This window comes from Ranitomeya variabilis, chromosome 2 (assembly GCF_051348905.1).
Source record: "Ranitomeya variabilis isolate aRanVar5 chromosome 2, aRanVar5.hap1, whole genome shotgun sequence".
Lineage (NCBI taxonomy): Eukaryota > Metazoa > Chordata > Amphibia > Anura > Dendrobatidae > Ranitomeya > Ranitomeya variabilis.
The window spans coordinates 416,604,243-416,632,109 of NC_135233.1; the positions used below are offsets into that span (position 1 = coordinate 416,604,243).

Below are 27,867 nucleotides of genomic sequence, written 5' to 3' on the forward strand. Positions count from 1 at the left end.
AGGTGCAGACTACTTGATAAAAACAACCACCCCCTGCTGCATCCTGCCAAGTGTGCATTTGTCATCAGACAGGGTTTTGGGAAGGCCGTATCTCATTGTATGTATTTTTACTGTATGTAACCATGTCTCATATCCTGTCGGGTTCTTTAATGATTTTACAGATGCCGACAATTGAATTATCGGCTATTCTGCTATCTAGCTCTGTATGAAATGTAAAGATATATATCTAATATGTAAAGCTGAATGTGTGTGTGTGTATGTATGTGCGTATGTCCGGGATTGGCGTCTGCACCGTCGCAGCTACAGCCACAAAATTTTGCACAGTCACACGTCTGGACCCCGAGAGCGTCATAGGCTATGTTGTGAGGCAAAATTTTAACCCCGCGCGTTCCAATTCACCAAACAATTTTGCCCCTAACTACATAATGGGGGAAAAGTGAAAGGAAAAGTGTTGGAGGCAAATTGACAGCTGCCAGGTGTGAACAATGGGGACTTCAAGAATGAGAGTGATGGCGCCAAAGAGTATATACCGTACAGTTGCTAAGGTGGGACCCTGACATGGGATACTCCCCACACATGGGGATATGAACACACACAAAATGCGCCACACACTACCACGTTGTCATGTTGGAAGCTGTTCAGACCAGGTCGTCCGACAGACAGCGGTAATTCCGCTTTTGACCACTATTTACTCATTGGCGTCTGCTAAATTTTGTCTAGCTTTTCCGGGGTTAATTTACCTGATCCTCGGATTGGAAGCTGGGCCATTTCCATGGCCTTTAAATAGTTCTCCTGATCATTGGGCGTCGCCGATTATAGCTTCTGTCTTGCGTTGTTATCTCAGTCTGGAGTGGAGAGCTGGTGGTTGGAGATTCGTTGCTGGTGGTGTATATTCCTTCATCTTATTTACTCCTTCCTATATTTGTGTTTATTTTGCCCTGCTCATTTATAGTGTATTCCTGAGTGTCTGCGGCGTGGTGTATATTTTCCTTTACCCTTGTCTGTGCTAACTGTGGGTATTTAAGTATTACCTCTTCACTGGGTGGTGGGTAGAGGTTTCAGCCTAGGGCTGAGCTCAGGAGTTAGGGTGAGGTTCGAGGCCTGAACATGCACACCATCAGTGTAAACTTCAGGTAGAGGGTCAGTCAGGATTTCCCTAGTCTTAGGGAAATTGCAGGATCCCGGGTTATTAGCTCTCGCTCACCAAGTCTCTCCCTGACATTATAATCGGCCCAACAACAACAAAGAAAAAAAAAGGGGGTTTCTTTTTTTTTTTTTTTTTGTCATGGATCCCATGACTTCCATAACCCGCCAGTTGGAGGCGCTGTCCCTACAGGTCACTGAGTTGAGGGGGGCAGTGCAGCAACAGGGACTTGCAGTGTCCAATGTGCAAGCTGGAGCGACAGGAAGAGTTACTGAGCTTAAATTTCCGTTGCCTGAAAAATTTGCTGGGGAACGCAGTAAATTTGTTTCTTTTCGTGAAGCTTGCAAACTATATTTCCGTATGCGCCCGATATCTTCGGGTAATGAGGCTCAGCGTGTGGGCCTGGTGTTGTCATTGTTAAGTGGGGATCCACAAGCATGGGCATTTTCTTTGCCATCTGATTCTGCGGCATTTGTCTCTGTAGAGAGTTTTTTTTCTTCTCTTGGGAAAATCTACGATGAACCTGACAGAATGGCTCTGGCAGAATCTAAGATACGCTCTATTCGCCAGGGGGAGCGAGTTGCAGAGGATTACTGTTCTGAATTTCGTCTCTGGGCGATCGATACCCAATGGAATGATGCAGCATTGCGGAGTCAGTTTATACATGGGATTTCTGGAAGGGTTAAAAAAGCCCTTCTGATGTACGAGACTCCTACTTCTCTAGATTCCGCTATGAGTCTGGTTGTCCGCATTGATCGCCGTTTGCGTCAGGGGGAGCATGAGACACCGCCTATGGGAGAGGGTTTAGGTTCACGTGAGGTTGCTGCAGGTGAGCCCACGGAGCCTATGCAAATCGCAGGGGTGTCACATGTCAAGCATCGAGCCCCTGAGCTCAGGAAGCAGGGAGCCTGTTTTTACTGTGGTAAAACTGGTCATTTTATTAACATCTGTCCTCTGCTGCCTAAGAAAAACGCAACGGCGGAATACTTCTGAGCTCAGAGGGTGTGGAGGAGACCAGTCTGAGCTCATGTATATCCTCCATGGTGGTTTCTCAGTGCATGCTCCCTGCTAAGGTTTTTGTTGCTGGCAGTGAGCTGCCAATTACTGTTTTTGTGGATAGTGGTTCAGCCACAAATCTCATTGATGAGGGATTTGCGCGCACAGCAGGTTTTAGGATTGAAAAACTGTCTCATCCTATCCGCGTGGTCACCATCAATGCTGCTCCTCTCTCTCAGGGGGAGATTACTGAATTTGTGGCTGAGGTGAAACTCCACATTGGAGTTCTACATTCTGAGCGGGTTACATGTAAGGTGCTCAGGAATCTTCCTGCTCAGGTGGTTTTGGGTTTTCCTTGGTTGTCTATGCACAACCCGGTAATTGACTGGAAAACTCAGGACATAACTCGGTGGAGCGAGTTCTGCCTGGAGAATTGCCTGGCCACATGTGTGGCTGCGGTGACTTCAAGTGTTCCGGAGTCACTTCAGGATTTTGTGGATGTGTTCTCTGAGAAGGGTTGTTCAGAGTTGCCGCCACATCGTCCTTATGACTGTTCTATCAGGTTTAAACCAGGGGCCAAATTACCTAAAACAAGGATGTTTAACATCTCCGGTCCGGAGAGACAAGCGTTAAAAGATTACATAGCGGAAAGCTTGAGCAAAGGGCACATCAGGCCGTTATCCTCGCCGGTGGCAGCAGGGTTCTTTGTGAAGAAGAAAGATGGCGGATTACGCCCGTGTTTGGATTTCAGGGAGTTGAACCAGATTACGGTTCGTGATCCATACCCTATGCCTCTGATACCAGATTTGTTCAACCAGGTGGCAGGTGCTAAGTGGTTCACCAAGCTTGACCTCAGGGGGGCGTACAACCTCATAAGAGTCCGTCAAGGTGATGAGTGGAAGACGGCTTTTAATACCCCTGAAGGTCATTTTGAAAATTTGGTGATGCCGTTTGGGTTGACTAACGCACCTGCAGTGTTCCAACATTTCATTAATGATGTGTTCTCGCATGTTTTGGGGAAATTAGTTATCGTGTACCTAGAAGACATTCTCATATATTTTTGCGACCGTGAGGCTCATTTAGATCATGTCAGGCAGGTGTTACAGCTTCTCAGAGAGAATAAGCTGAATGCTAAACTTGAGAAATGTGTATTTTCTGTTCAAGAGTTGCCTTTCTTGGGTTATATTGTGTCTGCTTCTGGTTTTAAAATGGACGCCGCTAAGGTGCAGGCGGTGCTGCATTGGGAACGTCCTGATAACCTGAAAGCACTTCAGCGGTTCCTTGGGTTTTCTAACTACTATAGGAAATTTATCAAGGATTTTTCCATAATTGCTAAACCGCTAACTGACATGACTAAAAAGGGTACCAATTTCTCTGTTTGGCCTGAGGCTGCTGTGCGCGCGTTTGAATTTCTTAAGAACAGTTTTGTTTCAGCCCCCATTCTTGTGCAGCCAGACGTATCTAAATCATTTGTTGTGGAAGTCAATGCGTCTGAGGTTGGTGTGGGGGCGGTACTATCTCAAGGCTCATCTTTGAGTGGTTTACGTCCGTGCTCCTATTTCTCCAAGAAACTGTCGTCCACCGAACGTAACTACGATATCGGCAACAGGGAGTTGTTGGCAATTAAGTTGGCCTTTGAGGAATGGCGACACTTCTTGGAGGGGTCGGTCCATCAGGTAACTGTTATTACCGATCATAAGAATCTGCTGTATTTGGAGTCAGCCAAGCGTCTGTCCCCCAGGCAGGCTCGCTGGGCATTGTTTTTCACGCAGTTCAATTTTGTGGTCACTTACAGACCGGGGTCTAAAAACACTAAGGCGGATGCTCTGTCCAGGTGTTTTCCGGGGGGAGAACCTCGGGAGGATCCAGTACCCATCCTCCAAAAGGGTGTTGTGGTTTTGGCTCTCACTACCGAGGTTGAGGCTGAGATTGCCGAGGCTCAGGAGGAGGTACCATCTGAGCTTCCCGTCAACAAATCTTTTGTTCCGCTTCATCTCCGCCTAAAGGTTTTGGCGGAGCATCATGATGCCGTCCTGGCTGGTCACCCAGGAGTTAGAGGTACCTTGGAGTTGGTGTCACGTCGGCTTTGGTGGCCCAAGATCCGACAGGACGTGGTCTCATACGTGTCAGCTTGTACCACGTGCGCTAGGGCTAAGACGCCCCGCTCCCGTCCTGTTGGCACACTACTTCCTCTTGAGGTACCTAGTAAGCCATGGACGGAAATCTCCATGGATTTCATCACTGATTTGCCCTCATCAGCTGGAAACACGGTCATCTTGGTGATTGTTGATCGTTTTTCTAAAATGTCGCACTTTGTGTCTTTGCCTGCGTTGCCTAACGCTAAGACTCTGGCTCAGGTATTTCTGCAGGAGGTGGTCAGACTTCATGGGGTTCCGTCTGACATCGTGTCTGATAGGGGGTCTCAGTTTGTGGCAAAATTTTGGAGAGCGTTTTGCTCACGGCTGGGAATCAAGTTATCTCATTCTTCGGCGTTTCATCCTCAGTCAAATGGTCAGACTAAGTGTATGAACCAAAATTTGGAACAGTACTTACGCTGCTTTGTCTCTGATAACCAGGAGGAGTGGTCTACCTTTCTTCCTTTGGCTGAGTTTGCCATCAATAATCACCGCCAGGAGTCGTCTGGGGTGTCTCCGTTTTTTTGTGTTTACGGGCTACATCCTCAATTTTGTACCTTGAGTCAGAGGGGCTCTTCCGGCGTTCCGGAGGGGGACCAGTTAGGAACACAATTGTCATCAGTCTGGAGGAGAGTTAAACAGCGCCTGTTGAGTGTGGGTGCTAGGTACAAACGTGTGGCTGACAGTAGGCGTGTGCCAGGTCCGGACCTGAGTGTGGATGACTGGGTGTGGTTATCCACAAAAAACATAAGACTCAAAATACCGTCCCTTAAATTGGGTCCACGGTTTATTGGTCCATTTAGGGTCACCGCGGTCATTAACCCAGTTGCGTACCGATTGGAGCTCCCTACGGTGTATAAGATACACAACGTGTTCCACAGGTCTCTTCTAAAGAAGGTGGTGGGTTCTGTGGACGCGGCGCCTATGCCACCTCCAGTCTTGGTGGATGGTAATTTGGAGTTTGAAGTCTCCAAGGTGGTTGACTCTCGTGTAGTGCGTCACACTTTACAGTACTTGGTACACTGGCGTGGTTATGGGCCTGAGGAGAGGTCCTGGGTACCAGCCTCGGACGTTCATGCTAACCGGCTGGTCAGGTTGTTTCACCGCCGTCATCCGGACAAGCCGGGTCCTATAAGCCATGAGGGCCCTGGGGTCCCTCGTAGAAGGCGGGGTACTGTCATGTCGGACGCTGTTCAGACCAGGTCATCCGACAGACAGCGGTAATTCCGCTTTTGACCACTATTTACTCATTGATGTCTGCTAGATTTTGTCTAGCTTTTCCGGGGTTAATTTACCTGATCCTCGGATTGGAAGCTGGGCCATTTCCATGGCCTTTAAATAGTTCTCCTGATCATTGGGCGTCGCCGATTATAGCTTCTGTCTTGCGTTGTTATCTCGGTCTGGAGTGGAGAGCTGGTGGTTGGAGATTCGTTGCTGGTCTTATTCTTCTTATTTACTCCTTCCTATATTTGTGTTTATTTTGCCCTGCACATTTATAGTTTATTCCTGAGTGTCTGCGGCGTGGTGTATATTTTCCTTTACCCTTTTCTGTGCTAACTGTGGGTATTTAAGTATTACCTCTTCACTGGGTGGTGGGTGGAGGTTTCAGCCTAGGGCTGAGCTCAGGAGTTAGGGTGAGGTTCGAGGCCTGAACATGCACACCATCAGTGTAAACTTCAGGTAGAGGGTCAGTCAGGATTTCCCTAGTCTTAGGGAAATTGCAGGATCCCGGGTTATTAGCTCTCGCTCACCAAGTCTCTCCCTGACACACGTGCTTGATCACATATGCTACCCTTAGCACACATTTCACCACACATACACCAACCTCGCTACATAAAAGTTGAAACACAAAAGTCGCCGCTCAAAACTCGCCACGCGCAAAACTCGCCACATGCAAAACTAGGCTCACGTGCAAAACTGACCTCATGGAAAACTCGCTACACGCAAAACTTGCACAAGCGGAAAAATTGCCACATGCACAAAAGTTGTCCAAACACAGCATTGAAGCATAAAGTCACAAATGTAGATATAAAAAATATATATTTTATTACACTTAAATAACAGTATAAAACCAGTGCCAAATAGGTAACATGACATTCAATAATACACATAATATACACAACCAGAGTAAATTTTAATGAGGGGCAGAGATGCACCCACTAAAAAGTGCGGCACTATGGAATTGGCATGGATATACAAATGGAGGGTACAGGGTAGCTAGCAACCACTAAAAATTACTAAGGTGCTAGTGCATACAATACCAAAATGGTTGCCAACCAATCACTTGTCTAATGCATATAAGCAGTAGCAATGACAGCCCATCCAGCTCAATCAGCAAGAGAGCTACACAGCGTCCCACAAAAGAACAGTGTTCCCATCATATCATCTTACCCATGCTTTAAACCACGTGCACACACTCGCGCCCCAAAAGTTGCAACACATGCAAAAGTTGCCTCACACAAAACTTGCACATACTTAAAACGCACCACACATAAAACTCGCCATGTGCAAAACTTGCTGCACACAACTTGCTACACTAACCTGTCACATGCAAGTCGACACAAAAAGTTGCTACACGCATGTCGCCACACAAAACAAAACTCATCTCACAAAAGTCGCTACATGCATGTCGCCACACGCAACTCAACTCACCCAACTTGACACATGAAACTCGCCCTAAAACACACACAAGTCTGGTATTATCCTTCAAAAATAAAAATCTGATTAATAAGCAGACAAACTACAAGAGCAACAAATGTACCATATAGGAAATCCTGCAGCTGTCAGTCACATGACCTGTCTATTATGTGTATGTGTGAGCTAATATATACTGCCAGGGGGCAGGGCTTCCTGTTGGCTGGGGATTTATCAGGCTGCTAGTTGCAACCAATCAAAGCTCTGCTTCTATTTTGCTACAGTTAATTAATCTGAGCTCTGATTGGTTAATATAGGCAACAAAGGACATTCTCAGTATAGCAAAGCTTGTGTGATTTAATAGCATGTCAGTTAGGGTGTGTTGGTGGAAAGGCTGATGTAAGCCACATTACCTCTATGTGAGAGGATATAGAAACTGCCAGTTACAGACTATTTTTACCACAATAATGCCTCATAAGAAAAGGAATACCATGGCACGAATGTCAGCTGAAGCGAAAAGAAAAGCTGCATTATGGGCCAATGAAAAACGTGAAGACCGAGAAACAAGGCTGACACACATGAGCTGCTTCCTCAAGAACCAATGAACTTTCTGAGCAGAGGGAAGTGAGGCTTGCTGACATGAAAACAAGAGCTGCTTCCTCAAGAGCCAATGAACTCTCTGAGAAGAGGGAAGCGAGGCTTGCTGACATGAAAACGAGAACTGCTTCCTCAAGGGTCAATGAACTTTCTGAGGAGAGGGAAGCGTAGCTTGCAGACATGAAAACAAGAGCTGCTTTCTCAAGAGCCAATGAACTCTCTGAGGAGAGGGAAGCAAGGCTTGCTGACATGAAAACGAGAGCTGCTTTCTCAATGGCCAATGAACTTTCTGAGGAGAGGGAAGCGAGGCTTGCAGACATGAAAACGAGAGCTGCTTCCTCAAGGGTCAATGAACTTTGAGGAGAGGGAAGCGAGGCTTGCAGACATGAAAATGAGAGCTGCTTCCTCAAGAGCCAATGAACTTTCTGAGGAAAGGGAACCCGAGGCTTGCAGACAGGAAAACCAGAGCTGCTTCCTCTAGAGCCAATGAACTTTCTGAGGAGAGAGAAGCGAGGCTTGCAGACATGAAAACAAGAGCTGCTTCCTCAAGAACCAATGAACTTTCTGAGGAGAGGGAAGCGAGGCTTGCAGACATGAAAACTAGAGCTGCTTCCTCAAGAGCCAATGAACTTTCTGAGGAGAGGGAAGTGAGTGTTATGATCTGGTGACCTTGGAGCCGCATGAAACTTTCTCTGGAGTCGGTGGAACCTGTACTGACCGCAAATCCTGAACGAACACCGCAACTAGAAGTAGCCGTGGGGTGTGCCTAACATATCCTAGACACCTCGACACAGCCGGAGGACTAAATACCCCTATAGATGGAAATAGGAATGCTACCTTGCCTCAGAGCAGACCCCCAAAGGATAGGCAGCCCCCCACGAATAATGACTGTGAAGAATAGACACACGCATGTAGAAAACAGGATTTAGCAAAAGAGGCCACTCTAGCTAAATAGGAAAGGATAGGACAGATTAATAGGTGGTCAGTATTAAAACCCTTCCAAAAATATCCACAGCAGATAATACAAAAAGTTCCACAATCTAACTAAAGACGTGGAATGTATATCTGCCACTCCAGAGAATCCAACAAGACTGAGAAAATACTGACACAATCTAAGCTGGACAAGAAAACACAAAGAATAGCACTGAATTGTGAAGCACATAGCATGTGTGCCACAGGAAAAAAAAACCAGACACTTATCTTTGCTGATTTGGCAGAAAGGCAGGAGGAACCAAGCAGAGGTCCAACACCTCCCAACAACAATTGACAACTGGCAAGGACTAATGAATCCTGCACGCCTTAATACCCCAGTCAGAACTGCAATCAGCAGATATACCTGACCAGGACTGCAACTCAGGGGCAACTGCATTACTACCTACAACCACCGGAGGGAGCCCAAAAGCAGAATTCACAACAAGTGAGGCTTGCAGACATGAAAACAAGAGCTGCTTCCTCTAGGGGCAATGAACTTTCTGAGGAGAGGGATGTGAGGCCTGCAGACATGAAAACAAGACCTCCTTCCTTAAGAGCCAATGAACTTTCTGAGGAGAGGGAAGCGAGGCTTGCAGACATGAAAATGAGAGCTGTTTCCTCAAGGGCCAATGAACTTTCTGAGCAGAGGGAAGCGAGGCTTGCAGACAAGAGAACATTACATTTCTATCTATTTGTTTTGTGGTTTTTGTGTGCAGAATACATTTTTGTTAACACATTCTATTTTGCTAACAGCAGTTATCAACCCGGCCTAAGCCGGGTAGTACAGCTAGTGTGTGTGTGTCACTGACCTATATATACTGTGTATATATACACTCACCGGCCACTTTATTAGGTACACCATGCTAGTAACGGGTTGGACCCCCTTTTGCCTTCAGAACTGCCTCAATTCTTCGTGGCATAGATTCAACAAGGTGCTGGAAGCATTCCTCAGAGATTTTGGTCCATATTGACATGATGGCATCACACAGTTGCCGCAGATTTGTCGGCTGCACATCCCAAAGATGCTCCATACAAGGTAGGATGGATCCATGCTTTCATGTTGTTTACGCCAAATTCTGACCCTACCATCCGAATGTCGCAGCAGAAATCGAGACTCATCAGACCAAGCAACGTTTTTCCAATCTTCTACTGTCCAATTTCGATGAGCTTGTACAAATTGTAGCCTCAGTTTCCTGTTCTTAGCTGAAAGGAGTGGTACCCGGTGTGGTCTTCTGCTGCTGTAGCCCATCTGCCTCAAAGTTCGACGCACTGTGCGTTCAGAGATGCTCTTAGGCCTACCTTGGTTGTAACGGGTGGCGATTTGAGTCACTGTTGCCTTTCTATCAGCTCGAACCAGTCTGCCCATTCTCCTCTGACCTCTGGCATCAACAAGGCATTTCCGCCCACAGAACTGCCGCTCACTGGATTTTTTTTCTTTTTCGGACCATTCTCTGTAAACCCTAGAGATGGTTGTGCGTGAAAATCCCAGTAGATCAGCAGTTTCTGAAATACTCAGACCAGCCCTTCTGGCACCAACAACCATGCCACGTTCAAAGGCACTCAAATCACCTTTCTTCCCCATACTGATGCTCGGTTTGAACTGCAAGAGATTGTCTTGACCATGTCTACATGCCTAAATGCACTGAGTTGCCGCCATGTGATTGGCTGATTAGAAATTAAGTGTTAACAAGAAGTTGGACAGGTGTACCTAATAAAGTGGCCGGTGAGTGTATGTATATATATATATATATATATATATATATATATATAGAATATTTGAGCCCATGGATCCATTATATGTCCATTTTGCAAGCCAGCAAGAAAATCTCACTATACAGATGCCATACGGATGTCACACGGGTGCTTTCATGCGAGAAAACCGCATCCTCACACTGCACACGGATCACTGTTCAAGGAACATTTATGCGATTCTCGTCTGTAAAATGGACCAATTTTTTAATACATTGTGTGTGACTCCAGCCTAAGAGGCATTAACCCCTTTCTGCCATTGGACGTACTATTCCGTCCATGTGGGGTGGGCCCTAATTCCCAAGGACGGAATAGTACGTCCAGGGCGATCGGCCGCGCTCACGGGGGGAGCGCGGCCGATCGCGGCCGGGTGTCAGCTGCCTATCGCAGGTGACATCCGACACTATGTGCCAGGAGCGGTCACGAACCGCTCCCGGCACATTAACCCTCGGCACACCGCGATCAAACATGATCGCGGTGTGCCGGCGGTACAGGGAAGCATCGCGCAGGGAGGGGGCTCCCTGCGGGCTTCCCTGAGACCCCCGGAGCAACGCGATGTGATCACGTTGCTGCGAGGGTCTCTTACCTCCTATCCCTGCAGGCCCCGGATCCAAAATGGCCGCGGGGCTGCATCCGGGTCCTGCAGGGTGCAGAACAGGCTCTGGTAAGCCTGCAGCACTGTAAGTTAGATCGCCGATCTGACAGAGTGCTGTGCAAACTGTCAGATCAGCGATCTGTGATGTCCCCCTCTGGGACAAAGTAAAAAAGTACAAAAAAAATTAGAAAAAAAAAATTCCTAAATAAAGAAAATATATATATATATTATTCCCATAAATACATTTCTTTATCTAAATTTAAAAAAAATCAAACAATAAAAGTACACATATTTAGTATTGCCGCGTCCGTAACGACCCCACCTATAAAACTATATCACTAGTTAACTCCTTTAGTGAACACCGTAAAAAAAAAAAAGAGGCAAGAAACAACGCTTTATTCTCATACCGCCAAACAAAAAGTGCAATAACACGCGATCAAAAAGACGGATATAAATAACCATGATACCGCTGAAAACGTCATCTTGTCCCGCAAAAAACGAGCCGCCATACAGCATCATCAGCGAAAAAATAAAAAAGTTATAGTCCTCAGAATAAAGCGATGCCAAAATAATTATTTTTTCTATAAAATAGTTTTTATCGTATAAAAGCACCAAAACAAAAAAAAAATGATATAAATGAGGTATCGCTGTAATCGTACTGACCCGAAGAATAAAACTGCTTTATCAATTTTACCAAACGCGAACGGTATAAACGCCTCCCCCAAAAGAAATTCATGAATAGCTGGTTTTTGGTCATTCTGCCTCACAAAAATCGGAATAAAAAGCGATCAAAAAATCTCCCGTGCTCGAACATGTTACCAATAAAAACGTCAACTCGTCCCGCAAAAAACAAGACCTCACATGACTCTGTGGACTCAAATATGGAAAAATTATAGCTCTGAAAATGTGGTAACGCAAAAAATATTTTTTTGCAATAAAAAGCGTCTTTCAATCTGTGACGGCTGCCAATCATAAAAATCCGCTAAAAAACCCACTATAAAAGTAAATCAAACCCCCCTTCATCACCCGCTTAGTTAGGGAAAAATTAAAAAATTTAAAAAATGTATTTATTTCCATTTTCCCATTAGGGTTAGGGCTAGGGTTAGGGTTGGGGCTAGGATTGGGGCTAGGGTTAAGGCTACAGTTAGGGTTGGGGCTAAAGTTAGGGTTAGGGTTTGGATTACATTTACGGTTGGGAATAGGGTTGGGATTAGGGTTAGGCGTGTGTCTGGGTTAGAGGTGTGGTTAGGGTTACCGTTGGGATTAGGGTTAGGGGTGTGTTTGGATTAGGGTTTCAGTTATAATTGGGGGGTTTCCACTGTTTAGGCACATCAGGGGCTCTCCAAACGCGACATGGCATCCGATCTTAATTCCAGCCAATTCTGCGTTGAAAAAGTAAAACAGTGCTCCTTCCCTTCCGAGCTCTCCCGTGCGCCCAAACGGGTTTACCCCAACATATGGGGTATCAGCGTACTCGGAACACATTGGAGAACAACTTTTGGGGTCCAATTTCTCCTGTTACCCTTGGGAAAATTCAAAACTGGGGGCTAAAAAATAATTTTTGTGGAAAAAAAATATATTTTTATTTGCACCGCTCTGCGTTGTAAACTGTAGTGAAACACTTGGGGGTTCAAAGTTCTCACAACACAACTAGATAAGTTCCTTGGGGGCTCTAGTTTCCAATATTGGGTCACTTGTGGGGGGTTTCTACTGTTTAGGTACATTAGGGGCTCTGCAAACGCAATGTGACGCCTGCAGACCAATCCATCTAAGTCTGCATTCCAAATGATGCTCCTTCCCTTCCGAGCTCTGCCATGCGCTCAAACGGTGGTTCCCCCCCACATATCAGGTATCCGCATACTCAGGACAAATTGGACAACAATATTTAGGGTCCAATTTCTCCTGTTACCCTTGGAAAAATACAAAACTGGGGCCTAAAAAATAATTTTTGTGGAAAAAAAAATATTTTTTATTTGCACGGTTCTGCGTTATAAACTGTAGTGAAACACTTGGGGGTTCAAAGCTCTCACAGCACATCTAGATGAGTTCCTTAGGGGGTCTACTTTCCAAAATGGTGTCACTTCTGGGGGGGTTTTTACTGTTTAGGTACATTAGGGGCTCTGCAAATGCAATGTGACGCCTGCAGACCATTCCATCTAAGTCTGCATTCCAAATGGCTCTCCATCCCTTCCGAGCCCTCCCATGCGCCCAAACGGTGGTTCCCCCCCACATATGGGGTATCAGCGTACTCAGGACAAATTGGACAACAACTTTTGGGGTCCAATTTCTCCTATTACCCTCAGGAAAATACAAAACTGGAGGCTAAAAAATAATTTTTGTGGGAAAAAATTTTTGTTTTATTTTTACGGCTCTGCATTATAAACTTCTGTGAAGCACTTGGTGCATCAAAGTGCTCACCACACCTCTAGATAAGTTCCTTAGGGGGTCTACTTTCCAAAATGGTGTCACTTGTGGGGGGGTTTCTGTTGTGAACTCTATTTCTGGGCTCCCTCTTGTGGTACTGTGTGAGTGCTGTCTTTCTGCAGGTTTGTGACTGGCATCAGCTGTCTCGTTATCTGTGGGCTGGTTTTCTATTTAAGCTCACTTGGACTCTCAGTCTATGCCTGCTGTCAATGTATTCAGTGCTATTCTGATTCCTTCTGACTACCTTGCTCCCAGTCTCTTCAAGAGAAGCTAAGTTTCCGTTTTTTTCATTTTTTGATCATCAGTGTTCTATATGTTTCTTGTCCAGCTTGCTAATATGTGATTTCCCAGCTTGCTGGTAGCTCTGGGGGGCTGAGTTTCTGCCCCCACATCGTTAGTTGGTGTGGGGGTTCTTGATTTCTCAGCGTGGATATTTTGGTAGGGTTTTTTACTGACCGCACAGTTCGCTATCTGTCTTCTGCTATCTAGTATTAGCGGGCCTCATTTGCTGAATCTGTTTTCATTCCTACGTGTGTCTTTTCTCCTTACCTCACCGTTATTATTTGTTGGGGGCTTACTATATCTTTGGGGTTATTTCTCTTGAGGCAAGTGAGGTCTTGCTTTCTCTTTAGGGGTAGTCAGTTTCTCAGGCTGCGTCGAGACGTCCAGGATTTTAGGCACGTTCACCGGCTACCTTTAGTGTGTTTGGATAGGATCAGGTTTTGCGGTCAGTCCAGTTACCACCTCCCTAGAGCTCGTGTCTATGTTTAGTTACTTAGCTAGTATTTCCTGTGATCCCCAGCCACTGGAATCATAACAGGTTTCAATGTTTAGGCACATCAGGGGTTCTCCAAACGCAACATGGCGTCCCATCTCAGTTCCAGTCAATTTTGCATTGAAAAGTCAAATGGCGCTCCTTCGCTTCTGAGCTCTGTCATGCGCTCAACCAGTGGTTTACCCCCACATATGGGGTATCTGCGTACTCAGGACAAATTGTACAACATCTTTTGGGGTCCATTTTCTCCTGTTACAGTTGGTAAAATAAAACAAATTGGAGATGAAGTAAATTTTGTGTGAAAAAAAGTTAAATGTTAATTTTTATTTAAACATTCCAAAAATTCCTGTGAAACACCTGAAGGGTTAACAAACTTCTTGAATGTGGTTTTGAGCACCTTGAGGGGTGCAGTTTTTAGAATGGTGTCACACTTGGGTATTTTCTATCATATAGACCCCTCAAAATGACTTCAAATGAGATGTGGTCCCTAAAAAAAATAGGTTGTAAAAATGAGAAATTGCTGGTCAACTTTTAACCCTTATAACTCCCTAACAAAAAAAAATGTTGGTTCCAAAATTGTGCTGATGTAAAGTAGACATGTGGGAAATGTTACTTATTAAGTATTTTGTGTGACATATCACTGTGATTTAATTGCATAAAAATTCAGAGTTGGAAAATTGCGAAATTTTCTAAATTTTCGCCAAATTTCCGTTTTTTTCACAAATAAACGCAGGTAATATCAAAGAAATGTTACCACTATCATGAAGTACAATATGTCACGAGAAAACAATGTCAGAATCACCAGGATCCGTTGAAGCGTTCCAGAGTTATAACCTCATAAAGGGACAGTGGTCAGAATTGTAAAAATTGGCCCGGTCATTAACGTGCAAACCACCCTTGGGGGTGAAGGGGTTAAAGGGAACCTGTCACCCCCCCCAGGCGTTTGAAACTAAAAGAGCCACCTTGTGCAGCAGTAATGCTGCATTCTGACAAGGTGGCTCTTTTAGTTATTGGTGCTGTAACTGCAGAATTAATCCGTTTTGTAATTTGTCCCAAATACCTTTCTTCAGTCAAGGAGGCAGGCCTTTCCCCCCCTGCTGCAGACGCCACACAGCCGTCACTCAAATCCTCTTGGCGCCGGGCGCCGCCTCCTCATTGCTGTTTTGAAATGATCCGGCGCCTGCGCTCTTTTGTCATGCCTTGGGCAGGCGCAGTGAGCGCTGCCCGTCCTCTGTGCTCATATGCAGTCTAGCTGACTGCGCCTGTGCGGCCGCCCTGCCTATGCATCCCAGCCCCGCAGTGAGAATAAATCAGAAGACACTGCGCCAAGAGGATTTGAGTGACGGCTGTGTGGCGTCTGTAGCAGGGGGGGAAAGGCCTGCCTCCTTGACTGAAGAAAGGTATTTGGGACAAATTACAAAACAGATTAATTCTGCAGTTATAGCACCAATAAATAAAAGAGCCACCTTGTGCAGCAGTAATGCTGCATTCTGACAAGGTGGCTCTTTTAGTTTCAAACGCCTGGGGGGGTTGACAGGTTCCCTTTCAAAGTAGTTTCCAGGCCCTAATTTTGCAGATCTCAGGGAAACACATCCATCTCGTTGCTCTTCCAAGTCACGCCCCAGTTTCTAATAGTTTTGAGCAGTCCCATGTAGGCTCATGTCTGTGTCCTGAAAGATTCTGACACTTTCTCATAGAACAATTTGGGTCTAATTCATCAAAGAGTTTTCACTGAAATTCTGGAGTAAAATGCCTTCAGATGTTGCAACATGTTTGTAAAACACAAAGATTCGCAAACATTTAGTGACTTTTGCCGTTTTTACGCTAGTTTCAGCCAGCTCCACCAACCTTTACAAAAGTGGAAAAATGTGTGACTGTGAGGTTAGGACGGCCTCGCTGCAGGATCTGTACCCATCTCCCGCTCGCTCCCCACAGATTGAGGCCCCTCCATGGAGGTGACTGAGGTTAGGACTACCTCTCTGCAGGATCTGAACCCGTCTCCTGCTCGCTTCCTGCAGATTGCTGCCCCTCCATGGAGGTGACTGTGAGGTTAGGACTGCCTCTCTGCAGGATCTGAACCTGTCTCTTGCTCGCTCCCCGCAGATTGAGGCCCCTCCATGGAGGTGACTGTGAGGTTAGGACTGCCTCTCTGCAGGATCTGTACCCATCTCTTGCTCGCTCCCCGCATGTTGAGGCTCCTCCATGGAGGTGACTGTGAGGTTAGGACTGCCTCTCTGCAGGTTCGGAACCTGTCTCCTGCTCGCTCTCCGCAGATTGAGGCTCCTCCATGGAGGTGACTGTGAGGTTAGGACGGCCTCTCTGCAGGATCTGTACCCGTCTCCTGCTCGCTCACTGCAGGTTGAGGCCCCTCCATGGAGGTGACTGTGAGGTTAGGACTGCCTCTCTGCAGGATCTGAACCCGTCTCCTGCTCGCTCCCCGCAGATTGAGGCTCCTCCATGGAGGTGACTGTGAGGTTAGGACGACCTCTCTGCAGGATCTGTACCCGTCTCCTGCTCGCTCCCCGCAGGTTGAGGCTTCTCCATGGAGGTGACTGTGAGGTTAGGACTGCCTCTCTGCAGGATCTGAACCCATCTCCTGCTTGCTCTTCCATGGAGGTGACTGTGAGGTTAGGACTGCCTCTGTGCAGGATCTGTACCCGTCTCCTGCTCGCTCCCCGCAGATTAAGGCCCCTCCATGGAGGTGACTGTGTCAGGACTCTGAACATTTTTTATTTCCTTTTTGTGCATTACTGCCCTTTTCCAAGATGGCGTCTTTGGTCTCATGTGCACTGTGTCTTCCTGCTATAAAACTCCACCCCAGCCTTCAGTCTGTACTAGAGTATTCTGCCTTGCACCAGCTCCTGACCTCTGGTGACTCCCTGGCTATATACCTGCTCCTGTGAACCTGTGGGGTTATCCTGCTACTCTGCTCTGAGTTCCTGCTGCATACACCAGTTCCAGTAATCCTCCTTCATCTGCTGCTCGTGTTTACTTCCATCTGCATTTGCTGGACATGTAAGCTGTCGCTGCTTTGCAAGAACCTGAGACTGTTACCCAGACCTCCCTGGTTGAGCTAAGATATTGTTTGAACTGCCTTTTAAGCATATCTATCTGTGTTTTGGACTAAGCAAGGACTTATTCGTGTCAAGTATCCTCAAGAATAATTGTGCTTCATAGACTTTCTGCGTGATTGCATTTTCCTCTGAAGTTTCCTATAGACTGCTGAGCTGCATTTGATATTTGCACCAAGTGTTGTGGACTTGAGTTTCTCTCTGCACCTGTTTGAATCACCGTGTGATAATATTGACTTTACCACTTATAAAACTGTGTCCTGTAGTTGTCTTGTTCCACGCAAAGAGTCTCCTGAGTTATCCCCTATAATTATTACAGACTGTGAGGTTAGGACTGCCTCTGCACAGGATCTGTACCCGTCTCCTGCTCGCTCCTCGCAGATTTGAGGCCCCTCCATGGAGGTGACTGTGAGGTTAGGACGGCCTCTCTGCAGGATCTGTACCCGTGTCCTGCTCGCTCCCCGCAGGTTGAGGCCATGGATGTGTCCTCAGGGGTGGTTATTCTCCCACATAACTCATTATTATAAATGAGACACTGGTGTGCAGTTAATTTACTTTGAATGCCCTGTGCAAAGGAGCGAGCCACCAGACTTTTAGTGTTTCGCCATCATTTATTGTGTGACTGATTTATGGACATCTAATTCCAACACAGAGAGCCACGAGCCGCAGCAGCGAGAATCGGACGTCTGTAGTGCTCCTGCGGTAATAGTGACAGCGCCCAGGCGGCTGGGATGCCAAAGGCTTCCACCCCAAAAAATAAGAGAGCTCGGTTGTCGTATTGTAGTATAGTATCATGTATGGCGTTGTTATGTGGACACTACATACAGCATTATTTGTTGATATTAATTGTACTCTGAATGGCATTGTGATGTGAGTAATATACTGTAGTGTTATGTGGGCACTATATGGCAGGATAATATTTGGTGGTATTGTTTCAGGTACTATATGGCGCTTATGTTTGTCCTTATGTGCGGTTATCAGTCTGGGTCGGATCTCTGTCGCTGTGTGACACACTCGGTGCAGCATGCAGATAAACCAGTTCTGTTACTGCAGGTCTGGGTGACGCGGACTCTCCCTAGAGGGGGGCACATAATTTCTATGCTGGCGCTTTTTTCTGCAGATATGTCTCACAGCAGTGAGGAGTCTTCATGTAAGATATTGCTCTTTCTGTATTGATTGTACCGTGCGAGGTTATATCAGTCCTGGAGCGTTATAAGAGGGGCTGATATCAGTCACATATGGTGTAATGTCTGGGGGTTATATCAGTCCTGGAGCGTTATAAGAGGGGCTGATATCAGTCACATATGGTGTAATGTCTGGAGGTTATATCAGTACTGGAGCGTTATAAGAGGCTGATATCAGTCACATATGGTGTAATGACTGGAGTTTATATAAGTACTGGAGCGTTATAAGAGGGGCTAATATCAGTCACATATGTAATGTCTGGGGGTTATTATATCAGTCCTGGAGCGTTATAAGAGGGGCTGATATCAGTCACATATGGTGTAATGTCTGGAGGTTATATCAGTCCTGGAGCGTTATAAGAGGGGCTAATATCAGTCACATATGTAATGTCTGGGGGTTATATCAGTCCTGGAGCGTTATAAGAGGGGCTAATATCAGTCACATATGGTGTAATGTCTGGAGGTTATATCAGTCCTGGAGCGTTATAAGAGGGGCTAATATCAGTCACATATGGTTTAATGTCTGGAGGTTATATCAGTACTGGAGCGTTATAAGAGGCTGATATCAGTCACATATGGTGTAATGTCTGGAAGATATATCAGTCCTGGAGCGTTATAAGAGGGGCTAATATCAGTCACATATGGTGTAATGTCTGGAGGTTATATCAGTCCTGGAGCGTTATAAGAGGGGCTAATATCAGTCACATATGGTTTAATGTCTGGAGGTTATATCAGTACTGGAGCGTTATAAGAGGCTGATATCAGTCACATATGGTGTAATGTCTGGGGGTTATATCAGTACTGGAGCGTTATAAGAGGGGCTGATATCAGTCACATATGGTGTAATGTCTGGGGGTTATATCAGTCCTGGAGCGTTATAAGAGGGGCTGATATCAGTCACATATGATGTGTCTGGAGGTTATATCAGTACTGAAGCTTTATAAGAGAGGCTGATATCAGTCACATATGGTGTAATGTCTGGGGGTTTTATCCGTACTGGGGCGTTATAAGAGGGGCTGATATCAGTCACATATGATGTAATGTCTGGGGGTTATATCAGTACTGGAGCGTTATAAGAGGGACTGATATCAGTCACATATGATGTGTCTGGAGGTTATATCAGTACTGGAGCGTTATAAGAGGGGCTGATACTCAGTCACATATGGTGTAATGTCTAGAGGTTATATTAGTACTGGAACGTTATAAGGGGGGCTAATATCACTCACATATGGTGTAATGTCTGGAGGTTATATCAGTACTGGAGCGTTATAAGAGGGGCTGATATCAGTCACATATGATGTAATGTCTGGAGGTTATATCAGTACTGGAGCGTTATAAGAGGGGCTGATATCAGTCACATATGGTGTAATGTCTGGAGGTTATATCAGTACTGGAGCGTTATAAGAGGGGCTGATATCAGTCACATATGGTGTAATGTCTGGAGGTTATATCAGTACTGGAGCGTTATAAGAGGGGCTGATACTCAGTCACATATGGTGTAATGTCTAGAGGTTATATTAGTACTGGAACGTTATAAGGGGGGCTAATATCACTCACATATGGTGTAATGTCGAGGTTATATCAGTACTGGAGTGTTATAAGAGGGGCTGATATCAGTCACATATGGTGTAATGTCTGGAGGTTATATCAGTACTGGAGCATTATAAGAGGGGCTGATATCAGTCACATCACATACGGTGTAATGTCTGGAGGTTATATCAGTACTAGAGCATTATAAGAGAGGCTGATATCAGATATGGTGTAATGTCTGGGGGTTATATCAGTACTGGAGCGTTATAAGAGAGGCTGATATCAGTCACATATGATGTAATATCTGGGGTTATATCAGTACTGGAGCGTTATTAGAGGCTGATATCAGTCACATATGATGTGTCTGGAGGTTATATCAGTACTGGAGCGTTATAAGAGGGGCTGATATCAGATATGGTGTAATGTCTGGGGTTATATCAGTACTGGAGCATTATAAGAAGGGCTGATATCAGTCACATATGGTGTAATGTCTGGGGTTATATCAGTACTGGAGCATTATAAGAGGGGCTGATATCAGTCACATACGGTGTAATGTCTGGAGGTTATATCAGTACTGGAGCGTTATAAGAGAGGCTGATATCAGATATGGTGTAATGTCTAGGGGTTATATCAGTACTGGAGCGTTATAAGAGCGGCTGATATCAGTCACATATGGTGTAATGTCTGGAGATTATATCAGTACTGGAGCGTTATAAGAGGGGCTGATATCAGTCACATATGGTGTAATGTCTGGAGGTTATATCAGTACTGGAGCATTATAAGAGGGGCTGATATCAGTCACATATGGTTTAATGTCTGGAGGTTATATCAGTACTTGGGCATTATAAGAGGGGCTGATATCAGTCACATACGGTGTAATGTCTGGAGGTTATATCAGTACTTGGGCATTATAAGAGGGGCTGATATCAGTCACATACGGTGTAATGTCTGGAGGTTATATCAGTACTGGAGCGTTATAAGAGGGGCTTATTTACTATGTGTGATAGTGTGTTGTTTGCTTGTGTTTTAGTCCTTTGACATGAGAATACATCCCGCATTTGATGAATTGAGGCTGACGTTCGGAGCCCAGTGAAGCGCTGTTATTCAGACTGTTGCTCAGAGACACAATTTAGGAGAACTCACAGCAGAAATAAGTGTGTACAACCCGGCCGTGACGTAGAGCTGCCACTTCACATGTGGGCATAGTAATCCCGCCATCACATGTCTTGAGTAATACTGCTCATATTCTGTCCAGGTTTCTGTCACGTCTGCGATGCTGCCTGTGATGGAAATGTCACAGGCACTGTGTCCCTTTCCTAGATGTGGAGTGCCGAGGCTTTCATCATTCACACCTCACTAGGAAAACTGTTGCAATAAATGAGGAATATGGTTCAGAATCCGAGCGGCCCGAGGAACAATCACACAAAAGTAAAGCATGATTGCGGTTCATTATGTCAACACGTCTCATGGTATTCCAACCTCTTCATCTTGACCAAACACCAATGATACGATGCAACTCAAAAGTGCGAGAAGATATGGACATTGTATTAAAAAACGAACAAACCCTTGATACAATGATTGAAAACTAACTTTTCCAATAGTTACAATAATAAACTAAAGTGGTTTGTAACAGATACATAAGGATGAAAAACAAAATATATCTATGTAGCATGTTTCAAAAAGATAAAAAATAAAGAAAGGTTTTGTTGTCATGTGTCACGAAGAAGAGGATTGAACCTGTTCGGTGTATTTTTTAAGTGAACTAGTGGTGTGAACCTAGGGTTAAAGAAGGAGAGTAGTAGAAAGGGGGACGTAGAGAGTGGTACAAGAACAATGGGGTAAGGAGGTAGAGAGTAGTACAAGATCAATGGGGAAAGGAGGTAGAGAGTAGTACAAGAACAATGGGGAAAGGGGGGAAAGAGTAGTACAAGAACAATGGGGAAAGGGGAGAGGATGTAGAGAGTAGTACAAGAACAATGGGGAAAGGAGGTAGCGAGTAGTACAAGAACAATGGGGAAAGGAGGTAGAGAGTAGTACAAGAACAATGGGGAAAGGATGTAGAGAGTAGTACAAGAACAATGGGGAAAGGATGTAGAGAGCGGTACAATAACAATGGGGAAAGGGGATAGGATGTAGAGAGTGGTGCAAGAACAATGGGGAAAGGGGAGAGGATGTAGAGTGGTACAAGAACAATGGGGAGAGGGCAGAGGATGTAGAGTAGTACAAGAACAATGGGGAAAGGGGAGAGGATCTAGAGAGTAGTACAAGAACAATGGGGAAAGGGGAGAGGATGTAGAGAGTAGTACAAGAGCAATGGAGAGAGGATGTAGAGAGTAGTGTAAGAACAATAGGGAAAGGGGAGAGGATATAGAGAGTAGTGGAAGAACAATGGGGAAAAAGGAGAGGATGTAGCGAGTAGTACAAGAACAATGGGGAAAAGGGAGAGGATGTAGAGCGTAGTACAAGAACAATGGGAAAAGGGAGAGGATGTAGAGAGTAGTAAAAGAACAATGGGGAAAGAGGAGAGGATGTAGAGAGTGATACAAGAACAATGGGGAAAGGGGAGAGGATGTAGAGAGTAGTACAAGAGCAATGGGGAGAGGATGTAGAGAGTAGTACAAGAACAATATGGAAAGGGGAGAGGATATAGAGAGTAGTACAAGTACAATGGGGAGGGGCTGTAGAGAGGACAAGAACAATAGGAAAGGGGGTGAGGATGTAGAGAGTAGTGCAAGAACAATGGGGAAAAAGGAGAGGATGTAGAGAGTAGTGCAAGAACAATGGGGAAAAAGGAGAGGATGTAGAGAGTAGTACAAGAACAATGGGGAAAAGGGAGAGGATGTAGAGCATAGTACAAGAGCAATGGGAAAAGGGAGAGGATGTAGAGAGTAGTAAAAGAACAATGGGGAAAGAGGAGAGGATGTAGAGAGTAGTACAAGAACAATGGGGAAAGGGTAGAGGATGTAGAGAGTAGTACAAGATCAATGGGGAGAGGATGGTGAGAGCAGTACAAGAACAATGGGGAAAGGAGAGAGGATATAGAGAGTAGTACAAGAACAATGGGGAGAGGATGTAGAGAGCAGTACAAGAACAATGGAGAAAGAGGAGAGGATGTAGAGAGTAGTACAAGAACAATGGGGAAAGGGGAGAGTATGTAGAGAGTAGGATAAGAACAATGTAGAGGATGCAGAGAGTAATACAAGAACATTGGGGAAAGGGGAGAGGATGTAGAGTGGTACAAGAACAATGGGGAAAGGGGAGAGGATGTAAAGAGTGGTACAAGAACAATAGGGAAAAGGGAGAGGATGTAGAGAGTGGTAAAAGGACAATGGGGAAAGGGGACAGGATGTAGAGAGTGGTACAAGAACAATGGGGAAAGGATGTAGAGAGTAGTACAAGATCAATGGGGAAAGGAGGTAGAGAGTAGTACAAGAACAATGGGGAAAGGAGGTAGAGAGTAGTAGAAGAACAATAGGGAAAGGGGAGAGGATGTAGAGAGTAGTACAAGAACAAAGGGGAAAGGAGGTAGAGAGTAGTACAAGAACAATGGGGAAAGGGGGTCGAGAGTTGTACAAAAACAATGGGGAAAGGCGAGAGGATGTAGGGAGTAGTACAAGAACAAAGGGGAAAGGAGGTAGAGAGTAGTAGAAGAACAATGGGGAAAGGAGGTAGAGAGTAGTACAAGAACAATGGGGAATGGGGAGAGGATGTAGAGTGGTACAAGAACAATGGGGAAAGGGGAGAGGATGTAGAGAGTGGTACAAGAACAATAGGGAAAAGGGAGAGGATGTGGAGAGTGGTACAAGAACAATGGGGAAGGGGAGAGGATGTAGAGAGTAGTACAAGAACAATGAGGAAAGGATGTAGAGAGCGGTACAGGAACAATGGGGAAAGGGGAGAAGATGTAGAGAGTGGTACAAGAACAATGGCGAAAGGGGAGAGGATGTAGAGAGTAGTACAAAAACAATGGAGAAAGGGGAGAGGATGTAGAGAGTAGTACAAGAACAATGGAGAAAGGATGTAGAAGGTGGTACAAGAACAATGGGGAAAGGATATAGAGAGTAGTATAAGAACAATGGGTAAAGGAGGTAGAGAGTGGTACAAGAACAGTGGGGAAAGGGGAGAAGATGTAGAGAGTGGTACAAGAACAATGGGGAAAGGGGATAGGATGTAGAGAGTGGTACAAGAGCAATGGAGAAAGAATGTAGAGAGCGGTACAAGAACAATGGGGATAGGGGAGAGGATGTAGAGAGTAGTACAAGAACAATGGGGAAAAGGGAGAGGATGTAGAGAGTGGTACAAGAACAATGGAGAAAGGAGAGGATGTAGAGAGTGGTACAAGAGCAATGGAGAAAGAATGTAGAGAGCGGTACAAGAAAAATGGGGAAAGGGGAGAGGATGTAGAGAGTAGTACAAGAACAATGGGGAAAGGGGAGAGGATGTAGAGAGTAGTGCAAGAACAATGGGGAAAGGGGAGAGGATGTAGAGAGTAGTATAAGAACAATAGGGAAAGGGGAGAGGATGTAGAGAGTGGTACAAGAACAGTGGGGAATGGGGAGAGGATGTAGAGAGTAGTGCAAGAACAGTGGAGAAAGGGGAGAGGATGTAGAGAGTAGTACAAGAACAGTGGAGAAAGGGGAGAGGATGTAGAGAGTGGTACAAGAACAATGGAGAGGATGTAGAGAGCGGTACAAGAACAAAGGGGAGAGGATGTAGAGAGTAGTACAAGAACAATGGGGAAAGGGGAGAGGATGTAGAGAGTGGTAAAAGAACAATGGAGAAAGGGGAGAGGATGTAGAGTGGGGTACAAGAACAATGAGGAAAGGGGAGAGGATGTAGAGAGTAGTATAAGAACAATAGGGAAAGGGGAGAGAATGTAGAGAGCGGTACAAGAACAGTGGGGAATGGGGAGAGGATGTAGAGAGCAGTACAAGAACAATGGGGAAAGGGGAGAGGATGTAGAGAGTAGTACAAGAACAATGGGGAACGGGGAGAGGATGTAGAGAGTAGTGCAAGAACAATGGGGAAAGGGGAGAGGATGTAGAGAGTGGTACAAGAACAGTGGAGAAAGGGGAGAGGATGTAGAGAGTGGTACAAGAACAATGGAGAGGATGTAGAGAGTAGTACAAGAACAATGGGGAAAGGGGAGAGGATGTAGAGAGTGGTACAAGAACAATGGAGAAAGGACGTAGAGAGCGGTACAAGAACAAAGGGGAGAGGATGTAGAGAGTAGTACAAGAACAATGGGGAAAGGGGAGAGGATGTAGAGAGTGGTAAAAGAACAATGGAGAAAGGGGAGAGGATGTAGAGTGGGGTACAAGAACAATGAGGAAAGGGGAGAGGATGTAGAGAGTAGTATAAGAACAATGGGTAAAGGGGAGAGGATGTAGAGAGTGGTACAAGAACAGTGGGGAATGGGGAGAGGATGTAGAGAGCAGTACAAGAACAATGGGGAAAGGGGAGAGGATGTAGAGAGTGGTACAAGAACAATGGGGAAAGGGGAGAGGATGTAGAGAGTAGTACAAGAACAATTGGGAAAGGGGAGAGGATGTAGAGAGTGGTACAAGAACAGTGGGGAAAGGGGAGAGGATGTAGAGAGTGGTACAAGACCAATGGGTAAAGGGGAGAGGATGTAGAGAGTGGTACAAGAGCAATGGGGAAAGGGGAGAGGATGTAGAGAGTAGTAGAAGAACAATGGGGAAAGGGGAGAGGATGTAGAGAGTGGTACAAGAACAGTGGGGAAAGGGGAGAGGGTGTAGAGAGTGGTACAAGAACAATGGGGAAAGGGGAGAGGACGTAGAGAGTGGTACAAGAGCAATGGGGAAAGGATGTAGAGAGCGGTACAAGAACAATGGGGAAAGGGGAGAGGTACAAGAACAATGGGGAAAGGGGAGAGGATGGAGAGAGTGGTACAGGAACATAGGAGAAAGCGGAGAGGATGTAGAGAGTGGTACAAGAACAATGGGGAAAGTGGAGAGGATGTAGAGAGTAGTACAAGAACAATGGGGAAAGGGGAGAGGATGTAGAGAGTGGTACAAGAACAATGGAGAAAGGGGAGAGGATGTAGAGAGTAGTACAAGAACAATGGGGAGAGGATGTAGAGAGTAGTACAAGAACAATGGGGAAAGGGGAGAGGATGTAGAGAGTGGTACAAGAACAATGGGGAAAGGGGAGAGGATGTAGAGAGTGGTACAAGAACAATGGGGAAAGGATGTAGAGAGTGGTACAAGTACAATGGGGAAAGGGGAGGGGATGTAGAGAGTGGTACAAGAACAATGGAGAAAGGGGAGAGGATGTAGAGAGTGGTGCAAGAGCAATGGAGAAATAATGTAGAGAGCGGTACAAGAGAATAATTTTTTGGGACTTTTTTTCCTCTTCAGCCACAACCAGCAAGCGACGTCATTCAGACACCCAGAATCCGGCGAGGTTTCTCCAGAGAATGCAGAGTTTATTCTCCGTGACCAGTGAGTATTTCCTCCTGTGGGTCATATTCATGTCTCTGGGACCTCTCTGGAGGTGACTGGAGGATAAGAACCGATGTAACAGCAGAATAGTGACCACAGCTCTGGAGGTGACTGGAGGATAAGACCCGATGTAACAGCAGAATAGTGACCTCAGCTCTGGATGTGACTGGAGGATAAGGCATGACGTAACAGCAGAATAGTGAGTGCAGCTCTGCATGTGACTGGAGGATAAGACCCGATGTAACAGCAGAATAGTGACTGCAGCTCTGGATGTGACTGGAGGATAAGACCCGATGTAACAGCATTATAGTGACCTCAGCTCTGGATGTGACTGGAGGATTAGGTATGATGTAGCAGCAGAATAGTGAGTGCAGCTCTGATGTGACTGGAGGATAAGACATGATGTAACAACAGAATAGTGACTGCAGCTCTGGAGGATAAGACCCGACGTAACAGCAGAATAGTGACCGCAGCTCTGGAGGATAAGACCCGATGTAACAGCGGAATAGTGACCGCAGCTCTGGATGTGACTGGAGGATAAGACCCGATGTAACAGCAGAATATTGACTGCAGCTCTGGAGGTGAATGGAGGACATGATGTAACAGCAGAATAGTGACTGCAGCTCTGGAGGTGAATAGAGGACATGATGTAACAGCAGAACAGTGACTGCAGCTCTGGAGGTGACTAGACGATAAGATAAGATGTAACAGTAGAATAGTGAGTGCAGCTCTGGAGGTGACTGGAGGATAAGACATGATGTAACAGCAGAATAGTGAGTGCAGCTCTGGAGGTAACTGGAGGATAAGACATGATGTAACAGCAGAATAGTGAGTGCAGCTCTGGAGGTGACTGGAGGATAAGACATGATGTAACAGAACAGTGACTGCAGCTCTGGAGGTGACTGGATGTTAAAGGAGATTTACACGTCTGGACCATGTGGCCGCTGTGTGTGCGCTGTGCTGCCCTGTTCTATGATTGTAGTGACCCCTCCGCGCTCTGACGCCACCTTTATTATTTTAATAACTTCATCTGACTAGGTCTAGCCTATAGGAGTCATTCAGTCCCATGTAAATGAAGCCTATCGGAGTCACTCAGTCCCATGTAAGTGAAGCCTATAGCTCAGCGCCCTCACTGCAGACATTCTCCCGAGCAGAGCGCAGGGTCCTCACTGCAGACATTCTCCCGGGCAGAGCGCAGCGTCCTCACTGCAGACATTCTCTCGGGCAGAGCGCAGCGCCCTCACTGCAGACATTCTCCTGGGCAGAGCGCAGCGTCCTCACTGCAGACATTCTCCCAGGCAGAGCCCAGCGCCCTCACTGCAGACATTCTCCCGGGCAGAGCGCAGAGCCCTCACTGCAGACATTCTCCCGGGCAGAGCGCAGGGTCCTCACTGCAGACATTCTCCCGGGCAGAGCGCAGGGTCCTCACTGCAGACATTCTCCCGGGCAGAGCGCAGCGTCCTCACTGCAGACATTCTCCCGGGCAGAGCGCAGCGTCCTCACTGCAGACATTCTCCCGGGCAGAGCGCAGCGTCCTCACTGCAGACATTCTCCCAGGCAGAGCCCAGCGCCCTCACTGCAGACATTCTCCCGGGCA

At 46.0% G+C, this 27,867-nt stretch overlaps 1 protein-coding gene across 8 annotated transcripts in view; it reads left to right on the forward strand.

The window, feature by feature from the left end:
• Nucleotides 1-27,867, forward strand: part of PLEKHA7 (pleckstrin homology domain containing A7) — a 203,528-nt gene that overhangs the window by 99,715 nt on the left and 75,946 nt on the right. For all 8 annotated transcript variants that reach the window (XM_077286567.1, XM_077286562.1, XM_077286560.1 and 5 more), the window contains one exon: nucleotides 26,187-26,270. In XM_077286567.1, coding sequence (XP_077142682.1) covers nucleotides 26,187-26,270 — 84 coding nt within the window. The remainder of the gene's footprint in view (nucleotides 1-26,186; nucleotides 26,271-27,867) is intronic.